The 22692-nt window shown below is 40.4% G+C and overlaps 1 protein-coding gene across 2 annotated transcripts; it reads right to left on the bottom strand.

Moving 5' to 3' along the window:
• Positions 1–22577, bottom strand: slc16a4 (solute carrier family 16 member 4). 2 transcript variants are annotated; one of them, XM_046395876.1, is made up of 11 exons: positions 21953–22577; positions 21567–21640; positions 19348–19484; positions 12798–12930; positions 12330–12462; positions 11478–11621; positions 11108–11269; positions 10331–10984; positions 5912–6123; positions 4336–4429; positions 1–2028 (listed from the first exon to the last, which is right to left on the bottom strand). In XM_046395876.1, exons 4-11 carry the CDS (start codon positions 12912–12914, stop codon positions 1820–1822), a joined length of 1725 nt encoding a protein of 574 aa, XP_046251832.1. In that variant the 5' UTR covers positions 12915–12930; positions 19348–19484; positions 21567–21640; positions 21953–22577; the 3' UTR covers positions 1–1819. The 2 variants fall into 2 exon arrangements, with proteins under 2 accessions (XP_046251832.1, XP_046251831.1); XM_046395875.1 differs by lacking the exons at positions 21567–21640; positions 21953–22577 and adding an exon at positions 20972–21476.
• Between the last annotated feature and the right edge of the window lie 115 nt (positions 22578–22692).

Raw genomic sequence — 22692 nt, 5'->3', positions numbered from 1 at the left:
TCCCATGTAAAAACACAATGTAGTTATAAGTTGCAATGCCTTTAATTGGCTGCCTGCAGGCACTGTAGAGGCTGGGCATCAGTTTCCTACCAGTCCAGTTGGGGCACCATGGATCAACATTTATATGGGCAACACCAGCAAAACATCAACAACAACGTCACACGGTTGGCTGAATGATTTGCAGACACAAAAGGTCAACAGAATGACACAGAATCACAAGCAATCACAGATAAACTCCTGTCATTCAGTGGAGCTTGTCAGCTCAGTCAGCTCAGAACGGAGCTTGTCAGCCCAGTTCAACAGTGATCAAAATAATTGGGAGTACGTATTTAGACCTCAACCAAACATGCATTCTTCCTTTAAGAGTTGGCATCTCTGCTACAGTTAAAATGATGTTAAAGTGAATGTAAATTTAAGTTTCAAGTTTGTTCCCAATCAGAAGCAAACAGGTAAAAGCGGCTGATCTCTCATTTGCAAATGAATGTTGAAATATCAGTTTAAACTGTGGACAAGTTAGGTACTAGTACTACAAGTACTACAGATTGCTGAAGTGTATGGCCTGCCACTTGAGTGGCAATCGGTAGGTAACTGGTGACAACAGTTGAATGTCAGTGAAAATGTGTGAAAGCGTTAGCTGACGTGAAATCAGTGAAAGAGGTTAAAAGGATCAGGTTATGTGCAAGTGCTGATCACAGTTGGGGTTTGAAATTTCAACTGCAATTCCAGGAAAAAAAAATATGACAGATTTGAATTTAAGTGCCAAGGGTAGCATGTTGATATGGGTGCGAATGATTATGAATGGATTAAAAAGAAAAAGAAACTCATATAAACACTCTAAAGGGAAAAGGCTGAAAGAAAGATCAAAAATCTGATCAGAAGCACCTAAAGCTCCAAAATGAGCTCTACATTTTGAAGTTGGAATACAGAGTCTGTGTGAAAGTGGGCTGAAATAGTTAATGGGCAGGAAAACACCCAGAATTTTAATAATAAAGATATAAATATGAGAATATGAACATGCATCACCAAAACCGAGCAAGTTATACCTTGAAATGCTGACACATGCGTTACTATCTACAATAAACTTTTTGGGCCGTTAGATACATTTTCTTCTCCGTTGAACTATTGAAGCAGCTGCTGCTTTTTGGCTTTGAGGAGCAGACTACATAGAAGCAAACTGCAACTGAGTGGTTGCTCAGTATCTTTCTTAACAATCTGGGAGTTAAAGGTCATGTCTTGTCATGCAGCAAAATTACAACTTGACCCAAAGTGCATATCAGTGAGTACAGGTTCATAGATGCAGGTGAGAGCTTACAGAGAAATCAGGTGAAAAGCAAATTTCTTTATGGAAATGGATGAAGAGAGGAGCTGAACTGCATAGCGTAGTTTCAGGCGATATTAAGTGCAATGAAGAGTCACTGCAAGGTGAGTGCGCTTTTGTTGTTTGCATTGGAAAAAAATTATCAAAAGCTGCTCATATTAAAATGTGCTGGATGATGTGTGCAAGGGATTATCTTTAGTTTGGATGCATGTATTTCTGATAAGAACAAAAACAGGTGTGACATATTTTGCAGAACACTAAACTTTTGGCTTTTTATAAGCTCAACATAATCATTTATTCACCAACATCAAGAATACCGGATGTTCTTAGACATCTCAGGCAGGTGTTAACCTTCTTCTTGGCCGGTGTTATGTTCCTGCTGAAATTAAGGGTCACTTGGGTCCCAACTTTAAGATGGAGTCCTAGGTCCAAGGTATGCAGGCCTGTGGCAGGTTGTGAGCATGCTGGTTTAAGATCGAAGGCCTTCCCTGGGTTTCATTCCTACACAGCGCCGTTCTGTAGGCGGTCGGGGGTGAAGCAGCCGTTGGTCCTACAGCTGCTTTCTGTTCTCTTGTCCCGAGTCAGTTTGTTCCTGGCCTTCCAGCGCTGAGCCAGCGGCTCCATGAAGAGGGAGACAGAGGAGAGCAGATAGCAGAGTCCAGCCAGGTAGAAAGAACAGTCATAAGTCTGAGTGTAGTCGTACAGGAACCCTGCAAACAACATAGGAGCGCTGTAAGAGTCAGTTTCATTTACACTGGCATGACTTCGTTTAGATTTAACACAGAGACAAGCTGAGGAAACCAGCTGCATACATGGACTTTCAGTGAGAAATGCACAAAAAGATGGGGATGAAATTACATGTAAGAAGAAGAAGAAGAAGAAGAATCAGCTTTATTGACAGTATATATATATTTACATACACACTGAATTTGTCTTCTGCATCTGACCCATCCTTAGTTGAACACACACATGCAACACCCGGCAAATTACATGCAGTGAAACACACACAGGAGCAGTGGGCAGCATCAAGCGCCCAGGGAGCATATTGGGGGTTAAGTGCCTTGCTCAAGGGCACATCAGCCGGCTAATGAAGGGGGGGGTGGGGGGGGAAAGCATTTTATCACATTAATCACTCCACCACACCCAAATTTTTCTTGCCCGTCCAGTGGGGGAATCGAACCGGTGACCCTCCGATCACAAGCCGCTTCTCCAACCTCTAGGCCACGGCTGTATGATATGAGTGTATGATAGTTTTATTTATCACATTTCTTGCACTCTGCTTGTATCCTGGGTTCTTGGCAGCTTTGTCAAATTGTCACAATGATGAATCAGACTTGTAGCTGAGTTTGTGCTGTAAACACCCCACACACTATGCATGTGGGATGAGGACAGTTTAAAAGTTGCGGGTTGTGAAAACTCCCTATGGTTGATGTTTATTGAGTTCTAACCATTAATTAACTATAAATAGAGCAATTAGTTACAACAAATTTTTCAAAGATTGTCTTATTATTAGTGCCAAAAATTAGACACATATTTTACACGAGTGAGGGATCGCATTTTTCGCACGCGTGACCTCAGTGTAAACTATACGGTGGACGATTCATAACTTCCCGTGTTCCTGTGTTTGCTTTCTTTGCATGATCCATGTTGACATTTCACTTCACTTGAGTAAAATGGTCTGAGACAAGAGCCCCCAACCCAAGATGGCAAGCAGGTACGACCACATTAAAGCTGCTGCTGCTGCTGAGGAGATTAACAGACAGTTAATTGCTATCCTGAAGAGATGGAGCAGAGAAACGAATTGTTATCACAACCTGCGGTCTCAAGTAGGGACCATAGTTTGCCTAACATCAGTCTCTTACTTGAACCGCAGAGATGGTAAACAGAGCCACACGCTATTTCCGTACAACTCTAAAGGGGGCCATTAGTCATGTTTCAGCCCCCGAAATCCATAAGCTCCTCAAAGGGGATTGCCCAACACAGCACAGTGTGCAGGGACCATGTCAATTGGTTCAAGGGATCCCCCCACCCCCAACCCCTACTTTAACTGGGGCCAAATGTCACCTTGAACAGCAAGAAGAGTTATTTTTCCAGGAATTACCTCACATGCTCATAGAAAAAAGTGCGTCTCGATGTAGGCATTAATCATGGTGGGACATGCATTTGTGCGAGTTTCACTATTCCATATGTTTTAGATGAAAACTGGTTTGGTTCAAGCAGCAGTTCAAGTGCCAAGCAGATGACTGACTGTTTGTTTGTTTTGTTTTGTTTTTTTTTAGCTGACCTAGAATACACTCCGTTTATTAGAAGGAATCTGTGATAACCTGATTTAACAAAAAACAAGGAAATATAAACACATACCAAATTAGAAACAGCTCTCTAAGGCCAGCAAAGGCGATCTGCCATCACTTGAACAAAGCGAGTCAAACCCAGCCCTGAACACAACACTGTTATTCTAGGGGCTAGAACTGACTCACTCGTAGGCAGCATGAAATTTGACCCAGTAACCCCTGTATGCATTTTTGTCAAAGCGACCTCAAAATCCCAGTCTGCATTGAGGGCGGCACTAACTATAGGTTGTTTTGCTCTTGTGTGTTTCAGTTTTCACACACCATAGTGACTGCAGGCACGCATTCAGGCAAACACACACTTGGAGGCACAGCAAGGAATTCAGGGCCCCGTGAAAAAATGTGCTCCAACAACCCCCAAAAAGTGTATGTTCATAAGGAATGCTTATCAAACCCTTCACTGATCCCCTCCCATTCACTCACTCTGAAGCGGAGTGAGTGAATGGGAGGGATCACACACGCAGACACACACATACAAGAAGGTTCAGAAACCTACATACACACTTCACCTTGCCCTCCGTGTAACAAATCTCTTTCTAACAGTAAATTCCCAGCTACATTCCCATGCATATGTAGTGCATATGTATGTGCTTGTTATTGTATGCATTTGGAAAAGTAGGTTAGCACATGTCCGACTCCTGAATGTTTTCCATGACTTGATTCACTCACCTGCCAAAGGAGGCCCTGTGAGGCAGCCAAGGCCAACAAAGAACATGGAGAAGCCCATGGAGCTGTTAAGTTTCTCCGACCCCACAAGATCTACCTGCAGAGCAGAAAAACAGATTTAGTCTCATGGCAGCAGCTGCTGTCGTTTGCCTACAGTTTAGCACTGCACAAATTACTTTACATGACTTCCTTGCCAAACCATACAGGAATTTTAAACAAGAGCCATCATGAAGCTGAAACCATTCAACAATTAAAAAAAAATGATCGACATCATGGATCAGTTGTCAAAAAAATTATGTGAAAAACATTGCCTTAAATTCAATAATAGGGACTTTAGTTTGTATGATTTTATTTTTATATTATTTTTATTACATTATTTTTCTCCATGTAACTGTTCAAAGTCTTATGTGTGTGCTCAGCACTACAAAGGAAAAGTCTCAGACACATTTTCAGCGTGCTGTGGAAACTGTGCTCTGAGTTAGGATCTTGAACAGAGCACAGCATTTGTAATTCGCCGTCTGTTAATCCCCGTCCTGCCAGTTAAAAACTAATTTAAAAAGTGTGTGTTGATGGAACGGGTAAAAATGTTGATTATTTAAACACATTGGCTCAATCTTTAATTAAAAATTCTAACTTAAATTTGAGCCAAATTCACAAAAGTCACTTAAATTTATTCTTAAGTCAAAAATGGTTCTGTCTTTACAAACCTGTTATAATTAAATAAATATAGGAATATATAGGTTTATTTCACTGCTTTGGAAGAGACAACATGTTCCAGGCTTACATTTCTAAATGTTCTTTTCTTTCCATTTGAAATGTAGATTGTACCTCAATGCATGTCAACACAATACGAGCGAATAAAATCACTGAGATAATACGATAATATGATAATAATAAGATAGTTCTTAATTGGAATTTCAAACTCAGTGAAACGACAGTATGTTTGCAAGATGTGAAGAGTATTAATAATGTTTTTTATCTGACTGAAGAAGAAAACTGGGCTGACAGATTCTGTCACAAAAAGTGATCTGATCACAGTCAACATTCATGCTGAAAGCTATATGCTAGCTTTTGAGTGCATACTATTGCCAAATGAAGTCTCATGCCTCATGTTTGTTTTAAGGTGTGATATGACCTCATGATACTCCATATTTGCTGACTTAACATGTTGCACCATCCATTAAAGGCACTGGAAACATCAACCAATTGGGATGCTTCAAGGATACTTTTCACTTTCAGTGTGTAGCACGATGATGTAATGAAGTCACTTTTACATGGTGCAAAATTCTTCACACACAAAGTGACTGTGAATTCACCAGAGTAGGGGTTACTGTGGGGGTTCTTACGTGGTAAATGAATTACAGGCTGATAATATGGTAAGAAAGTCAAAGTCAGCTCACCTGCTGTGAACTAAACAAAGGACTATTAAATATGCTAGCAGCTCAATGGAATTAATCCATTTGTCATTATTATCAGTTATTTTCTAGGAAATTCTACTCAACTACGGGACCTGTAAATTACAACCTTACTCATAATAGTACAAATTAACAGGCGTGTTCAGATAACGTGGTGTCCTTACTAGAACAGGCAGCAGCAGAGCCATGTATCCACCACAGAAGATGGCAAAGAAGACAGCATAAACCATCAGCAGGATGTAGGAAGTTGCAAGTGGGGAGAGCAGGTTAACGAGGCCACAGAGGATCAGGTAGGCCTTGTGGTAGTGGTATTTATGGAACAGATTCCTGTCTGTCACCCAGCCTGAGGCCAGCTGGGCAATGGTCTCTGTGATACCTGCAAAAGAGTTGGACAGGTGAAGCTTATAAATGGGCAGATGAGAAATAATAGTGGCAAAAGTTAGATTAAAATAAGACACAGGTTTGTGATACTATAGTATTTTTATGCTTTAATTGACTCATTAGAAAGTAATGCTGATAGTGAGTGGATTATCCTAGTTAAATACAGTAAAAGAAGTCTTAAAAGAAGGATAAGAATAAGAGAAGAGAGACAGACTGGGGATCACATATAATAAAATACGCAGTAAGGGGAAGATTGTTACATCATAGAGGTTCCCAGATGGTGAATCCTAATAAATTTGGTGACATCCTGACACACACGTCCCTCTCAGGATGGCTCGTAATAACTTTTGTGATCCCTTAACTTCCTCTAGTGTCAGGTCAAAATTTTAACCTGTTCAATTGTGGTTCATGGCTCAACAGCTGCAAAACTAATGGGGTCACATCAGCCTCTGCTGTACTCAGTATTTACGAGCTAACTTAACTAAGATGGTGCACATTATACTTGCTAAGGATGAGCATGGTAATGTTAGCATTTAGCTCAAAGCATTGCTGTGCCTAAGTAGGAGCCATTAGTGTGACTACAGATCCTTGATCTTGTTGTAATTTAGGTGAACCTGACCTTTATGCTCCACATACATTTTTAACCAAAATTACATGCAGATACGTTCCTAGAAGAACTGCATAGTGCAGTTAAGATAATCTAGTAAGGCATTAAGCTTCAGTGATATGCAGACATCCGGGTGTGTACCACATCAGGTTCCATTGAAATTACATTAGGGAGTGGTGGCGTGCATCTATTTGCATGTGTCATACACTGCATGTTTGTGTGTGTCTGTGTGGGTGTATGTGAGGGTGGAGTCAGCAAAGCATGTTGAGACCAGACAAGTCTATTTAAAGTCCCTGTTGTTCATGTTCTTCGAAATGAGAATGTTTCCAGTGGAAGTTGGCTTCACACCCATCTGTTGACACAGGCAACACACACAGGGAAACAATTCGTTATGCGCTCCATCCCATCTGATTGATTATTTGCTCCAGCCAGGTATGATGACTGGGCAGATTATGTGCTGCTCTCTGCTGAGGCCGACTGGAATGTGATAGGTGGTGCGGAAACTGCAGTGGTGTATCGACTGATGCAGGAATAGCTACAAGCAGGCAGTGCTGAGGCACTGATCAATGGAACAAACTGGTTCTATGCAGATCAGAATTGTCCGACCTTTGCATCACAACCACACAGGCTGCAGCCACTCAGGCACATACAGTATGTGTAAGTAAGTAAAGCCTGTGCATTTATTATTGCGAATAAAGTTTACATCAATCTGCATAAATTAACATGTGGATTTAGTAAATAATGTCAGTCAATAATATCAATTAATATCAACTTTACTCTTGAATGAAGCTCCAATGAATGAATGACAAATGAAAGCCTCATCGGTGAGCATCCCTGCTTTCCTTACATAACAGAATCTGGAGCATTTCTCTCCTCTGAGGTTAGAAAGATGACATGAGGCAGCTGTGCTGTGTTTATGTGTCCTCCTCTAGCGACCCAAGACAGAGTCCTGGGGTGTCCCCTGCTTGCATACAGACGAGCTGTGAGTTTGTTTGTGTGTTTTAGCCTCAGCAGGTTGGTCCAGGCCTGCAGCTGTTCCTGTTCAAACTCAGCACAATACAGTTTAAATTTGGCCTCTCCAAGTAGCACTTTAAGCCAGCTGCATCAGGGACATCATTAGTTCTGTTCATTTCTCTCCATAGTGCTGACAGGTATAAAAGGTATATATGCATACCTCTGGGCATGTGCAGAGTGTGGAGGGTTTGCCTTTCCCTAAGATGGATATTTTGTCACTACACTAAAGTATGTTGGTTTTCCCAGCTTCTCTGAGGTTGCAGTTGGCTTGTCTTGCCTCCTCTTTTGTATGTATTGCCGCTTGAGTGCTCCGCCGCAAAGTATCAACCACTTTAGAGCTGGGCTCAAACAAAAATTGGGAGCCCCTCTTGTCACCACGCCAGCCAAATTTACACAGTTAGCTGTTGCTTAGCGACTTCAGTTAGCTCCAGTGCTGGTGACTGGGGGTTGATGAACAGATGGACCCGGATGATAGCGGCCTCCCTCCCTCAGCCGAGTCAATGGGCCTCTATGACAAGTGCTGGGTCGGGGAAAGAGGGACAGCGGGACACTGGCATGGTGGCTTTGTGGCGTGGGTGGCACCCCGTCTTCGTAGCTCTGCCTCTCGTTCTCTCTCATTGCAGTGCACATGACCAGAGAATGTGACAGAACAAACGTGTCTGAGACAAAAGAAACTGCCAGTCTTGCTGCTCACTGGCACTGATTGCTGGCACAAAGTTCAGACGTACACTGACCATCAGGGGAAATTCAGACACCTATATTCTCACTTTTTTCTTTCCATAGAAACATTGCAGAGATTGGTTTAAGCTCTGCAGTGGTTTAATTTCCCGTAAAGTATAGTTGTTAGTTAATCTTAGTGTTCTGTGTGTAATTTTATGCAGCAGTGACTTGACCCCCTTCTTCGTTTTGGCTCAATCCATGAATGTTATCAACCCAGCTGTGTTTCTTTTGCAGGCCACACGGTTACCTTGAGGCCTCTATCATTAAATTTTCTCCAGCAGTAGTTGCGTCCAGCTACTATTGCACACCAATACTCACAAAGGAAACACATTTTTTCCAGGCTATCTCCATACCATGCCTCACTGAAATAGTCCTTCAGGCTGCCTAAAAAACGTGTTCTCAAAGTCAGAGTACAGATGCACAATTGAAATTTATTTTATTTTATTTATTTATTTATTTATTTTTTTTGCATTTTAGAGATGCGACTTAAAAATGTGAAAAATGCTTTACAAGTCAGCACTTGATTGGAGCATCTCCAACAATCTCTCCATTTATTACATCCTAAAGTGATAATAGATGTGTTTCAGACCATTTCATTGTCATTATTCTTATCTAAAAGACAGCTTTTATCAAAGGTGGTGCAATATGTATCTGTGAAGACTGATTACCAAGGGATGGATGTCAGAACAGAAGCATGTAACACATAAATGCACAACCCTATCTGGGACATCTGAATTATTCACAAAGCCTGACCAAGCACGCTTAAAAGAAATACACGCATATGCGGTCGATGGACAAATTGTTACTGCTGTTTTCTGTTCATATGGATTGGCCTCATCAATGGCATATTGCTGAACTCACCCGCTCTGGCCAGTGGACCAAAGTTCAGCTTTTATGTAAGCACATTCATTACATAAGACTGCAGAGACTGAGCAGCTCACAAATAATTAATGCCTAGGAGTTGACTGAGGACTTTTTTGCATTTCTTCTTAAACCCAGTCTTAAAGAAACCTGGACCTCCCTCCTCCTATCTCAGCCACTGTGGAATCCCTGCTGCAATCCACATTCAAAGACGAAGTGCAGCAATCAACAGTGTATTCAGTCACATGTGTATCGTACTTATTATTTGACTATATTTCGTGATCAATAGCCCTTTGGGGCAACGGGTTTTGTTTTCATAATAACAGGCTGCTGGAGAAATGCAGTTTGGTCCAACAGGACTTTTTTGGGACTATTCAGAATTCCTTTATTAATCCCTGGAGGGAAATTCTATTGGGGTTTTTAGAATAATGGCTGTCAGAACAATGGCATGGCAGCATTTGGTCTGGAGGTCAGGAGAAATACTGTTCCTAACAGAGGTACCCAGAAGGGGAGTATCAGTATGTCTCGGACAAATGTGACACATTAGAAACATTAAAAAAAATTATTTTTCCATTGGATAGAATGGGATAAGAGTCTAATTTAACTATGAGATGCTTTATTTGCTTTATTATAGAAAGCGTGATATTTTGGGAAATACACTTATTTGGGGTCTTGTTGTCTGTGAGGTTAAAGTAGGGATTTCTTGTACTAATGCAACCACTCCTCTTGATGAAATATGGTGTCACCTACAGCCATCATGAATAAGTGAAACCACAGAGTGTTATTTTCTACCATTTTTTTTTTCATATTAAGAACCATATAAAACATTTTAGTAGTGGACTGTAAAGGTGTTGGTAGGTGAAGTTTGATAGTTTTAAACAGGCTCAGCCTAACTGTTTCCACCTGTTTCTAATCTAACTTTTGTGCATTTTCCAAAATGTCAAACTATTCATTTAAAATGGAACATATAGTGGGAATTATTGGGCAATGTGTTCCTCACCTGCCACAGAGATGATAAAAGACGCATCCATGGCATCAATGCCCAGGGTCCTGGCACGGGCAGATAGGTGGAAATAGGGGATGAAGTAGGCCAGCTGGCTGAAGACCAAGGACCAAGTGTAGATGCAAAAGAAGGGATCCTTTAGCAGGGAGAAATCCAGTGCTTTGGCTTTTTTGATGGTCACCTCACTTGACATACTGGCATGTGAGGGAAATCCAACAATGGTGGACCCATTCATGCTACCACTGGGTTCCGCTGAGCTGTCTGGAGTTGTAGATTTACACTCACTTGAGTCATGATGGGGCTCATGACCATTCACACCATTGGGGACCAGTCTGCTCAATTCAGGGTTCACTGACTGGTCCTTGAGTCCCTGAGTACATTGCCCCCCCAAGTTCTCAGTGTCCCTTTGAGGGGCAGCAGGAGGGGATGGGAATGAGTCTGATTTGGAGATGCCATTGGATAAGTGAGAGGAGCCATTCAAGCAACTCTTAGAGTATTCCTTCTCTGAGGAGTTCTTGAGAGAAACAGCAGGGCTCTTTTGGATGGGAGAAGAGGTAGGGTTTGACACTGGAGGTTTCACATTGATGGGACGGAGAAGCATCCCAGAGGCCACCAGATTCAGCATGAGACCACCAAGAATCAGCATTGCCCCTGTAGGGGACAAAGAGATCTCAGGACCCAAAATGTCAACGTTTATGTGCTACATTTGTTCTCTATTCCATATGATACGATGTGCACCAATCAAAGAAATTATTCTGCCTGCTTATTAACTACCTTGCCAAGCATACTGGTCCAGAAGCAACTGAGTGAACGGAGCAAGGGCAAAGGTCAAACCCATCCCAGAACGCCCAATCGCATATGCTGTCGCGAGCCTCTTTCGGAAGTACAGTGCTGTGACCACTGAGAAGGACTGGTATAGTAGTGCAAAACCCATTCCTAAGAGCAGCAAAGTAGGTTATCATTATCAAATACTTTTCTAGGAATGTGGGCAGACAAGAGATAACATTCATTCACAGCCGATGACCTCAAATAAATGTGCTTCTGCAGTAATGACTTCGGTTTAGCTTTGTGGTTTTAGAGTCATCTGGGACACAGCAGGTGTGAGTCTCATTGAGGTATTTTCTTACCACAGATCTCTACTCACCAACTATCACTCCCATGCTGATGTAGAGGAACACCACACTGCTAGCAAAAATACTCATCAGGAAGCCTCCACTAACCAGGACTGCCCCAGTGATGGAAGTCACTCTGGATCCTAGTTTGGCACAGGCCACAGAGGCAATGGGTGCTACAGGAGAAGAAGTATGGACATAAAATCTTATTTTCCATTTTCTACTGTTCATCAACATCATATGTCAAATGGGCCAAATCCAGCCTCGTTTTATGCGTCCTTTTATGTGAGAACTTGTAAATTATATAATTTGTGCAATGCAATTGTATGGTGCATTATGAAAGTACAGTGTTTATAAACTGCATGTCCCAGAATGAATCCTGATTTTGCTATCTGCACACTGAAATTGTCTAGCGGCTAGATGTAAGTATACCTTTGATAATGTCTCAATATTACACAGCCATTTCCATCAGTGGCACTCCAAGTGGTTGTAGCTAGTAATGTTAATTGTAGCAGGCTAGCCTAGTTGATGCAAAAGGAAGGAAATTTAACAACAGATAGAAAACTGAATACACATTTGTGCCTAATGGAGACAAGCTGGTATGTCTCCTTTGTAACAAGGCAGTGTCAGTGCCAAATTTATGGCGGCACTTTGATACCAAACACGGCAGACAAGTACGCTAACCTTTGGCAAAAATTACGGCAAAAATTATGCAGCAGTCAAGAAATTATATGAGTGTCAAAGTAATTTTCATTCTTACAAATTTATCTGAGACATGAGGGACAAAGGGCATAATTACACAAGAAAAACTTATGAGTTATGATTGTCTATATCCAGCCTATAGACTCAACACAGAGACAGAGATGGGTTTTCTCTGTACAAACCTCCAGACAGACGCAGACTAGACATGATGGAACCAATCCAGCTGATGCTCTCAGCTGAGCCTCCAAACTCATCTTGAAATGCCACAAAGAAGATCCCAAAGCTCTTCAGTGTTCCCATCACCAGGACATTTACCTGCATGCGCACATCCACGCGCGTGCGTGCACACACACATTTATGCACACAAATAATGGGAAAAAGAGAGCAGTGATAAATCAGAGATAAATTAGTTTCATTTTTTCAGGCTTAATTGGTGTTCTTGTTACAGTAAGAGCTCAGTGAAACAGACTGTGGAAATATTAAATCAACAACTGTTGACAAGTTGTTAAAAAAAAAAAAAAAAGCAGTAACCACATCACTGCACACAATTAGTCTGCATTTGACCATCACCAGTGGTTGGGGAAACCAGTGCTGTTCAAAATATGTCTGTTTTAGAGATGAGGGATCACAAACAACTGAGGTAGACATACCAGGAAACAATGCAGCACCACCATCCAGCCCCAACCACCATCGGGAGGGTCCTCATACTGGATCTCTTTTTCTTTCTCCTTCTTAGTGGTCATGGCATCCTTCCTGAACAGGTTCATGGCTGTCTTGGTTTCACTGTGGGAAATTAAATGAAAACCTCAGTCACTTAAAAATCCAGAAGCCTTTATCGTGTCAGTTCAAACATATTCTAAAATGCAGGTAATGCGAATATGAATATGGTTATTATAGGCACAGCATGTTAAGGCAATGCTCAGGGTTCGTTGTAAAAAAAATTAAAGCCACTGCAAAGTTGCTAACACAGTCACCAATGTGTACTTAAGACCTTTGACTAATTTGTATTCTTTCTGCTAGTCTTCATCTCTTTGTTTTGACGTAAAAGCAGCAGCAAAGCAGCAGCAGCAGCAGCAAAGTTTTTGAAGTGCAAGATAAAAAAAAAGGCTCAATTATTTAAAATTTTAATTTTAATTTAAATTTCTTCCTCATTACTGTGATTTTTCTTCAAGAAAATTTACAGAGATGTGTCAACCAAAAATAATTTGAAAGCATTCAAAATGACCACTGATGTTTGACGTTGATCTGTTATCACTGTGTCATGGCACAGAATGATCCTTTGAGGATAACTGAGAGTAGACGGTGATGCTGTTTTAACTTGTTAAGTCATTGGGCTGTATAACAGGCCAGTTACTCTGCAGCTAAACCTGGTTACATTTCCACCTCTTTTGCTCCTATTACAACTACTGCACTGGACTGCATGTCTCAACAGTGTTTATATTAAGTTTGTCTATGTCGCAGCAAGTATAACTATTTAATCATGTCTACCTCAAAGATGTTTTAACATGATGTTTTTGCTTTGTGATATTTTAATTTGTGGACCGAGAAACCTGGAGGCCTGTTCCAGGAAGCGGTTATCCGGATAACTCTTTGCAGTAAAATGATCTGAGTTTGGTTTTGCAAGGTTAACCAGATAGGTCAATAAACCTGCCTCTAGGAATTGACTTTTGAATAGCTTTCAAGCACACAGCCTGAAAAATATTTTTGATCTGCTACAAATAATTCGAGTTGATGTTTTACTCAGATTTGTAATTGAATCTTTTGGAGACATGGACTATACATTATGGCATTTCCTTTCATTACCTGGTGTTACAACAGCACTTGGCCTGTTTTTAATTTTTAGTCATGCACACACAATCTTGTAAAACCAGTTAAGTGCATTAACGGTGAAAAAAAAATCCAGTCTCTCCAAGAGAAATGCTGCTGTTTCAACCAGCTAGTCTGGCAAACTGTTTCATACTATTCCACAGGTGATGGCTGTAACATGTCAGTAACATACAGCAAAGCTTGAACAAAGGTAGGAAAGTAATCAAGGATATAAACTACGTAGATTTCTAATCTTTAAAAAATATTTTTCTAAAGATACAATGGAAGCAAACATGATTTTCTTTGTTTTGAGAAATTACTGGGTACCTTTAAATTTGCAAATAAGGTGTCCTTTAAGCTTCAAGCTTCAAGATCCATAAGCTTTTTTCTGTTTTTTTTCAAGTTATGTTACTATAGAGATCAGAATAACCAGGTTTTAAGTTACAATAAATAAACTGATGGTTTCTAAAATAACCCAGTTTGATGTGTGTACTGACACATGGCAGAGGGGGTCAACAGGGGTGATAATGGATTACTGAGCGCATTTGATCGTTAAATGTTTCTTTAAATGTTTTTTTGTCATGCATTATGTTCTGGTGTGCATGCGTATGCACACGTGTGTTGATTCCATATGGTGTATGTGTAACTCACGAAGTTAAGACCTAAGCTGTAAGACTGCAGCTTTGTGAAATGAACTTGTGCTCCTGTTGTGAGGGGATTCACGAGCAACCTATTCATGTCTGTGGTGCCAGCCAGCCTCGCTGCAGTTTCACTTGTCTCCCCAAGGCAACACTGAATCACCTTGAGACCTTCTTGGAACGCACTTCAAAAGGATCGACCCATGACTTGTGTCAGCAGATATTAAATTATTGTTATGAAAAAGAAACATATAAGTTTTGGTGTATTCATGCATGAGCTTACAACACTGGCAAACATGCACAAAAAGAATACTTTGGAATCATTTCTGATGAAGCACAACTTCTAGACAAACACGAGTCAATGTGTAACAAGTGTCAAGTCAAAATTAAAACTTCTGCAGCTCTCCACGAGCAACCATGGAGAAACAGAGCTCACAGCTGGATGAAAGGGTGGGGCCAGAAGGCAAACAGTTTGTTGACTTTAACAGCACTGGTCATGGCAATAAGCAAACTCATCTCTTTACTGTACATACATACATCATGTGTACTTAACATCTGCATTTTACCATCCTGTCACTGTTATTTTACCATTCTTGCTTCACTATTCTCTGCTTATTACTTGCCCCAAAGATTTAATCTCTGACTCTCCTGAGTTGCCCTCAGAGTAGCTGAACAATTTTGCTAACAATGACATAAGGGCAAAGGTACAGATTCATCAACGGCTTCACTTTTTGGATAGACGGGTTTAGCTGGTTTTATATCAGGATGGATCATGTGTATCTCTGAAGGTGCATTATGCAAAAAAAAAATAAAAAAAAACCAAGCTGCTTTATCAAATGAGAATTTGCAAGAAACCTACGTGATGTGAAATTTATTGATTTGTCTTTATGTCTTCATTATCTGTTATCTATTCTATTATCTCCATTAAACTGCATAAGAAATGTGAGACAGCAACGCTCTGTAAGATTTTATATAACAAAGTTGATGGTACACTGTATTTCCAAATAATGCATGCATTATTTCTATTGGCTGACAAATTCACAGGGTAAAGCTGAATATTAAACTCCGACTAGGAAGACTGCACCAAAGCAGGAAATGCTTGAGTTTGTCTGTGTAACCTTTTTTGGCCTTTTTCGATTTATTTCCCTTCTCCAGGGTACCGAACCCTTTTTGGACCACTAAAGACCAAGAGACTTAAATATCTATATTTGTCAATATTTATTATCACCCATGACTCCTCCACCTTGACCTTTGACCTTTTCATGCTGTTAAATCAAATAACATAGCAATTTGAGTTACCATCAGTCCAGTCGTTACCAATATGGACTATTTGAATGAGCATTTGAGTGAATTTGAGAAGAAGAAAAAGGAAGATGCCCAGTTTAAGGAAACTTTCCATAAAATTGCTAAATTCTTCAATAAAACAATGTAGCGCAATGTAGCACAATGAAGCACAATGCAACGCAGTGCAGTGCAGTACAAAGCAACGCAATACAACACAATGAAGGAGCACCAAGCAACTGATGGCGTAAAGTTAGTTGACGTGGCTAGTACTAAGCTTGGGTTAGCAGGTTACTGCTGTGGCTGCTTCAGCCTGTTGTGCACTCACAAAATGCTCAGGATAGATCCTCCAGTGGTTCTATATCTGCACTGCTGAGGAACTTCTTGCTTTAGTCATGGGCCTTCCTGCTGTTATTTCAGCCACTACAGTCAACCTCTTTCAACTCAAAATGTTTGAAAACTTTGAGGACCACAGTGGGACAGAGAAGCAGACTGGTTATAATGGGACAGAGGGGCTAAGTCAACTGGGAATGGTCAAGCAAAGAAAGTGGCAAAGAGCAGTTAGCTGAGGACTTTTTAAGGTGCAAGCTATGATGATTAATGATGTTCAGACAGATGATCAATGACATCATCTCTGTGATGTCTACTATGGTGATGTCTCATTCTGCTGTTAAAGTGGCAGCTATTCACTTCTGTAGCTTCATATTAGTTTTTGCACCTGATGGGATGTCCATAGCTCCTGTTAGTCTTTACATTTTACCTCTTCTATCGGTACCATCCACAACCTTTGTCAATGAAACATAATAAATGTATAATGAACTGAACTAGATGACTTGGTGGAAATGCAGCTAAAGTGACCTTGAACAAAGTAGAAGATAAGGGCGTAGTAAACCTGTGTTTACCACCAGTCCTTTGTAGCCTGCATCACTAACTCAGTCATGTATAAGAAGCCGAGACCAAATTAGGCTGAGAGCACAGAGCGGATTAAAATGGGAATGAATTGGGCCAGTGTACTGCGACAAAAGTATTTCCCCCCATGTGCTGTTCACAAGTTGTCCTCAAAGTGTGCTTGAGTGCATGTTTGTGAATGTGCTGAGGGTCTGAGGATTTTCAGCAATGGGGGATTGGAGGACCAATGCTTTGTAGTGTGGTATTAACACCATGTTACTGCACATGTCTGGAGGGAGTTTCTCTTTCCAGTTTTTACATTGTGCTGCCAGTCTAAATTTAAAAAGTATTTCTCATGGAGAAAAGGTCTCAGAATAACCAAATAGACACTTGTAACAAACCTTTTCACCTCCACCTTCTGAAAGTCAGGATTGGACAAAGTGAAAACAAAAAGTCTAAAAGGGATCTTGAGCTGTTTTCTCGTAAAGTAACAAAGGTCTCTGTTTACATTTAAAGTTACTCATCAAAGAAAATTACATGTCACCTCCCTTTCATTTGATAATGTTAGATGATCAAATGGGAAAGTGTGAACTATTCTAAACATAAAACATAATGATCTGAGTCTGGTAAGTTTTAAATTTAAAGTTCCCATATCGGAAACATTTATTTGAGCCTGGAAGTACACCCTGGATATAATCAAACTTTTAACGTAACATAACATAACAACCCAATCTGAATGGACATTACACAGAAATATGTTATAGTGAGCCTTCAGTCAATTAAGACAATTCACGTTACGCTACAAACCTCCAAGTTTAAATGTAGCTGTTGAGTTTGCCTGTAATTCTTCAACCTGTTCCATCAGTTTAGGTGTGATGGCAGTTTTTAAATCTTTGTTTTGAATCTCAGTGTTCACCTGGACATGACTGTATCCAAGCTGAACTCAAAACAGTCAAGGAGAAAGGAGAAAAACAGCCACGAGAAAGCGCAGCAGAGAAGTTTGCAGCCAAAATGCCTAATTCAATATTAAAAATTCTAAAGGGTTAAGCAGAAGCTGCTCAACAGTAAACCTCAATATTAACACCACTTAAACATTAATATTAAAATAATTCAACGGGGGCCGATGTTTCACACACAGTGTTACTGCTACAGTTTGTCCTCTGCATAGGTACAATGTGTGGTTTCACTGCCTTTGAATCCCTCACTCAGTGTTAAATTCATTCTGCAGAGAAGAGTTAACTTTCATACCGTAATGTGTCAAAGAAGCCTCATCTCCTGGACAATATTTGTGATTTACAACAACAGAAGATACCATGAAAAGAATACCAGCACATTATGGCCATTATTTGAACAGTTGCAAACTTGCCTGAACAGACTACTCCTTATTTTCTACCAACTCCAGAAAGACTGGTCCAAAGACACACAAATTATGTGAACATGGAAACCTGCTTGATTGAAATCCGTTAAAGTTTGTCCTGCAATTGTCACATTTTAGACAAATTCATATTGCTGACTAGTTTAGAAGAATTGATGACATTCAAAAAAATAAAAAAAAAAAAAAATAAAAAAAAAATCAAGCCTGGGAGAGCCTGTACTTGTACTTGTACTTGCAATTTCCATTTAATTTTCATGTGATACGAGCTGAAACAATTCACATTCAAAAGACCGGTTTTATGAATGTTTATGAAATAAAATTTTGAAAGGAATGAACCAGAGAAAAAAAAATCAAGTTTTAATTATCCATCATTTTTAATTATCCATCATTTCAGCCTACTGTCCTCTACTGCTCAACAACTCAACAACAGTACAAGTCCCAGTGGAAGAGAAATATGGAAGTTTTGTTCTAGACATCAAAAGGATTGTGAATTATCTCCCCTCTTCTATGACTATGACATTCAAATCAATCTCTTGACTGTAGGCAGAAATGAGGGAAGATGTCTACAGTAACTACAGTGAGCTCAAAGCCTTCTATTCTCCAGAACCCTTGTCAGACTATAACAATTAAAATCACAGTTCACCGTGTCATGTTTTGGGTTCTGTAGTTGTCATTTCCTGTGATTCCAATGTACACCACACACACACACACAAAAGTTGTGACAACTGAAAGCATTAAGCATTGGGGATCAGGGTTGTCAAGTTGCAGGTCTAGCCAATGAACCTGTATAGATCTTATTGTCAATTTTGGCTGCTATGTGACATTTTACCGAAAGCAAATCTTTGTATTTGTTGCCCCTGCTGACAATAATGCCTCACGATAATGTTTGAATGGAACTTTGGAACTGCGGAACTAGAAAGTAATGGCCATTAGAAAGACCAGTTTTTTATTAACAACGGCGAAAGTATAACAAAACATCAACAGAAAACACTCATAACTACTTATGCAGTGTGGCTAAATTTCAGACAGGCTTGCTTGTCAGTCAGTCAGAGTTTATACATTGTTCTTCAGCTGGTCTGATGTGTATAGGTAATGTTTTCTCAAAGGCGACAGACTGGGTGTGAACATTTCATGAAAAAATATTAGTTAAGTAAAAACCCCACAGCATCCAACTGATGGGGTTTTTAACATAAAACCAGCTTGGTGAGTTACCTCTGATTCTGATTTGGTAGAATGCCTGAAGGCTCTGCAGGTGACGAATACACTGAGGAGTCCTATTCTCCGTACGTCATCCTCAGATTGGTTGAAGAGCACTTGTAACTATGACTGCATCAAGATTACCATTAAACCTGCAATGAGAAGTGAACAGTGAGCAGTGGCATAACAAACGGCATGTGTCCTACATGGGGGAAAGAAAGATTAAAATCAATGCAGGTCCACGCTCAAAGGTCTTAAACCTGAGAGTAGGAACATTAGTAGTATTCTCCAAACAACAGGTGGATACTGGATAGCAGTATTCTGTAATAACAATATTCAGAATTCAACCCATCCAGTCATTACCGAGACACTTCACTCTAACCCTCAATGTTCAACCTCTGGTGGAACTGAAAAGTCACTAAAATTATTAAGATTCATCATCTAGGAACCTTTAGTAGTTGTGCAAAACCTCTCGCCAATTCATCTCAGATGTTGAGAAATTTCACAAGATGACTTTGACCTGCTGGTGTTGCCAGAAGTAAAGTCACAGGATCATCAAAGTCATGATGTCATATCCTTTGAACATCACTGGTGCATGATCAAAATTTCGTGTCAATTCAATTAATAGTTCTTCTCTAAAACCTTTATTGCACGAGTCTTTCACAGTAAATTGCCTCATATTGTATTCCATGCACCTGAGCTTAACCTACATTAATGTGTAACACTCTGTAATTATCAACCTGTTTAAAGTGGTGACTTTACTAACTACTATTTACTATTACTACTTAAATTGTTTATTACATAAGGATAATGTGATATTTGATAAGACATTTACAAGAGATCGATTGCATGAATTGTTAACATATTTGGTCATCAAAAGATGAGTTGGCTGGGATGCCATTCTGCTTCAGTCAGCAGTACAGCTTAAGAACATTAATTTTGCATTTTGCTTCCCCCAGAAATCAAGTTAGCCAGATGTCACTTAGCGCCTGACTTCTGAGCTCTCCCTACATCCACACCTGCAGAAACTAGCAGACACTCCCTTTTCGTCCACAGCTGTGAAACCTACCCCACAGTTTCTTCAGCTTTAGAAGGTTAGAAGCTTTGTCCTGTTAATGTATGTTTTGCTTTAGTTGAGAGTACAGCATGACAAACATGTATTCAAACTAGCACAAGAATCCAAGGTGTGACTGACATAAGGGCGTTCAGTGACGCCGATATACTGCTCACTGAATCTCTTTTCAGTTTAAAGACTTGAGCTGTCACTTTAAAAATCTGCTAACCACAGCAAAAACAACACTTAATCACAATTTGACATCCTAAATAGGCCATCTAAAAGTGCTTAGGGCCAAGACAAGTAAATCAGCTTCAAAATAGAGCAAGCAAATTGTACAGAAACTGGGTCAAATAAAGATCCTGCACTCAAAATATTTACTCATTTCTCTCCAACACTTAAAAAAAATGTGTGAAAATCTGAAAAAGGACAGTTTAAGAATAATCTGTTGTATACAACATGACCACAGAGCAATAGTTGGTGAAATAATAGATCTCCCTCTGCAGTGTTATTAACTTCACATTTAGCCTGTAAAAGCTTTTTGAACATTTTGAGCCTGCTTGCAGAAAGTTAAAGTTTACTCACGCGGTGATTATTGGAGATAAGAAGTCCTGTTCAGACTCTGGGTGCTCAGCAGAAGTGACCAAATGACCACTTTAATCTTATCAGGCTGGTTTTGTGAGGTGAGAAAGGCTCAACGAAGAGATACTCATTTACTTACCGAGTAAAAATATCAGGATTTTGGGCATGTTCCAACCCTGCCAATAACCCACTTCTGAGCAGATTATGCATTGATAGCTGATGAGATTACTTTGTTTTGCAAGAATTTGCATTTCTGTGTGGCTCTACAACACTGACAAAAAGTGAAGGAAAACAGTGTTTACACTAATTACTATAATGTTCAGTTACTGGAAAATTGTATTTTCTCGTGTATGTGTGTGTGTGTGTGTTTAACTTGTTTCTATTTGCCTGACTATTTCACCTCTGAAGGTAAAGCGATTTCACAAGACCACAGCGTCGAGCTCTGAGGAAAGTCAATCATCAGGCCTGAGGAGCTGCGAGATTATGTAGTAAATGCAGGGCGTTTCGTCGAAAGCTTTTGGCTTAGTCCACGCAGGCATAAGCAAAAAAACAAACAAAAAAACATATTACTGAGGGGAAGAAAACAGGGAGGTCTCACCGTGTGCAGCTGTGAACTAGTTATCTTCTCTTCACAGGCCTGTTGCATCGTGCCTTTCATTCAACTTGACACCGCTGGAAAGGCAAGAAAGGCAAGATGCGTGAAGTCAGACACACTGTCACACTTCAACATCTGCCAGAGGCATAAATCCACACTGACGCAATTGAAGACAAATGTGACTCGGGAGGGTCGCAAAGGATAAGTTAAGAGTATAATTTTATTTATCAGGTTGGAAAGTGTGTTGATAAACATCCCATCAATAAAGAAAACCAATTAACCCAAATAAAATGTTTTTTTTGTCCGTTCATCTCATATTTTAAAACGATGAACGTGTTTGAAACCTATATGTTCAAAAAAAAACAAAAGAAAAGAAAAGAAACGCATACCTTAAATCTCGCTCAGTCCTCGTCACACTCCTCTCCCAATTTCCATTCAGTTTAATTTGACGCGTAATCTGGGGTTTTCTCGCTCCGGAGTTGTGCGTCCCAGAAAGCCGTGCGCGTCACCCTTGAGGGACTTTTTGGCAGAGAGAATTTGCTGCGGGACCTTTTTCTCCGATGATGACCGTGCCATAACTTTGCCCTCTATGAGCGAGTCCCTCTTAGTTGCATCTCACATTTCAGAACCAACATCGCTGGCTGCGCTGAGGAGCCGCAGAGAGCAAAGCCTTCACTGAGGGGGAGCCACGTGACTGAGACGTAGCAGCGAACCTCGTCTGAGGGCTATGAGGGAGTAGAAGGGGAAAAAAATGCTCTGCGGTCGAAATATCAGAGCCACCGCAGACTTAAGGTGGGTCTGTGCAGTGCGTCTTTGTGGCGCACTGCACTGACAGACTGCATCAGCTGTAGACAGCAGCACACACGGGTTTTCTGAATAAACACTGCTGAAGGAATTTCGCCCTCCCTGGAGCATGAAAACCAGCAAACACCTGGCGGTTGCCTCCTCCTACATGCTCCCGTCCTCAATATATGTTCGAGACCCTACCGCCAAATATCACTTCAGCAGGTCTATAGCGGATTTATTTAATGATTACAAACTTGTTCTTTTTTCATTTCACAGACGATTTCATACAGCTGCCAAAGAAAGTTAATTGGTTAACCACGAAACACTGAGCAAAGGAGAAAAT

Source organism: Scatophagus argus, chromosome 8 (assembly GCF_020382885.2).
Source record: "Scatophagus argus isolate fScaArg1 chromosome 8, fScaArg1.pri, whole genome shotgun sequence".
NCBI classification, from domain to species: Eukaryota; Metazoa; Chordata; class Actinopteri; family Scatophagidae; genus Scatophagus; species Scatophagus argus.
This window is presented reverse-complemented; position numbering and strand designations above follow the sequence as displayed.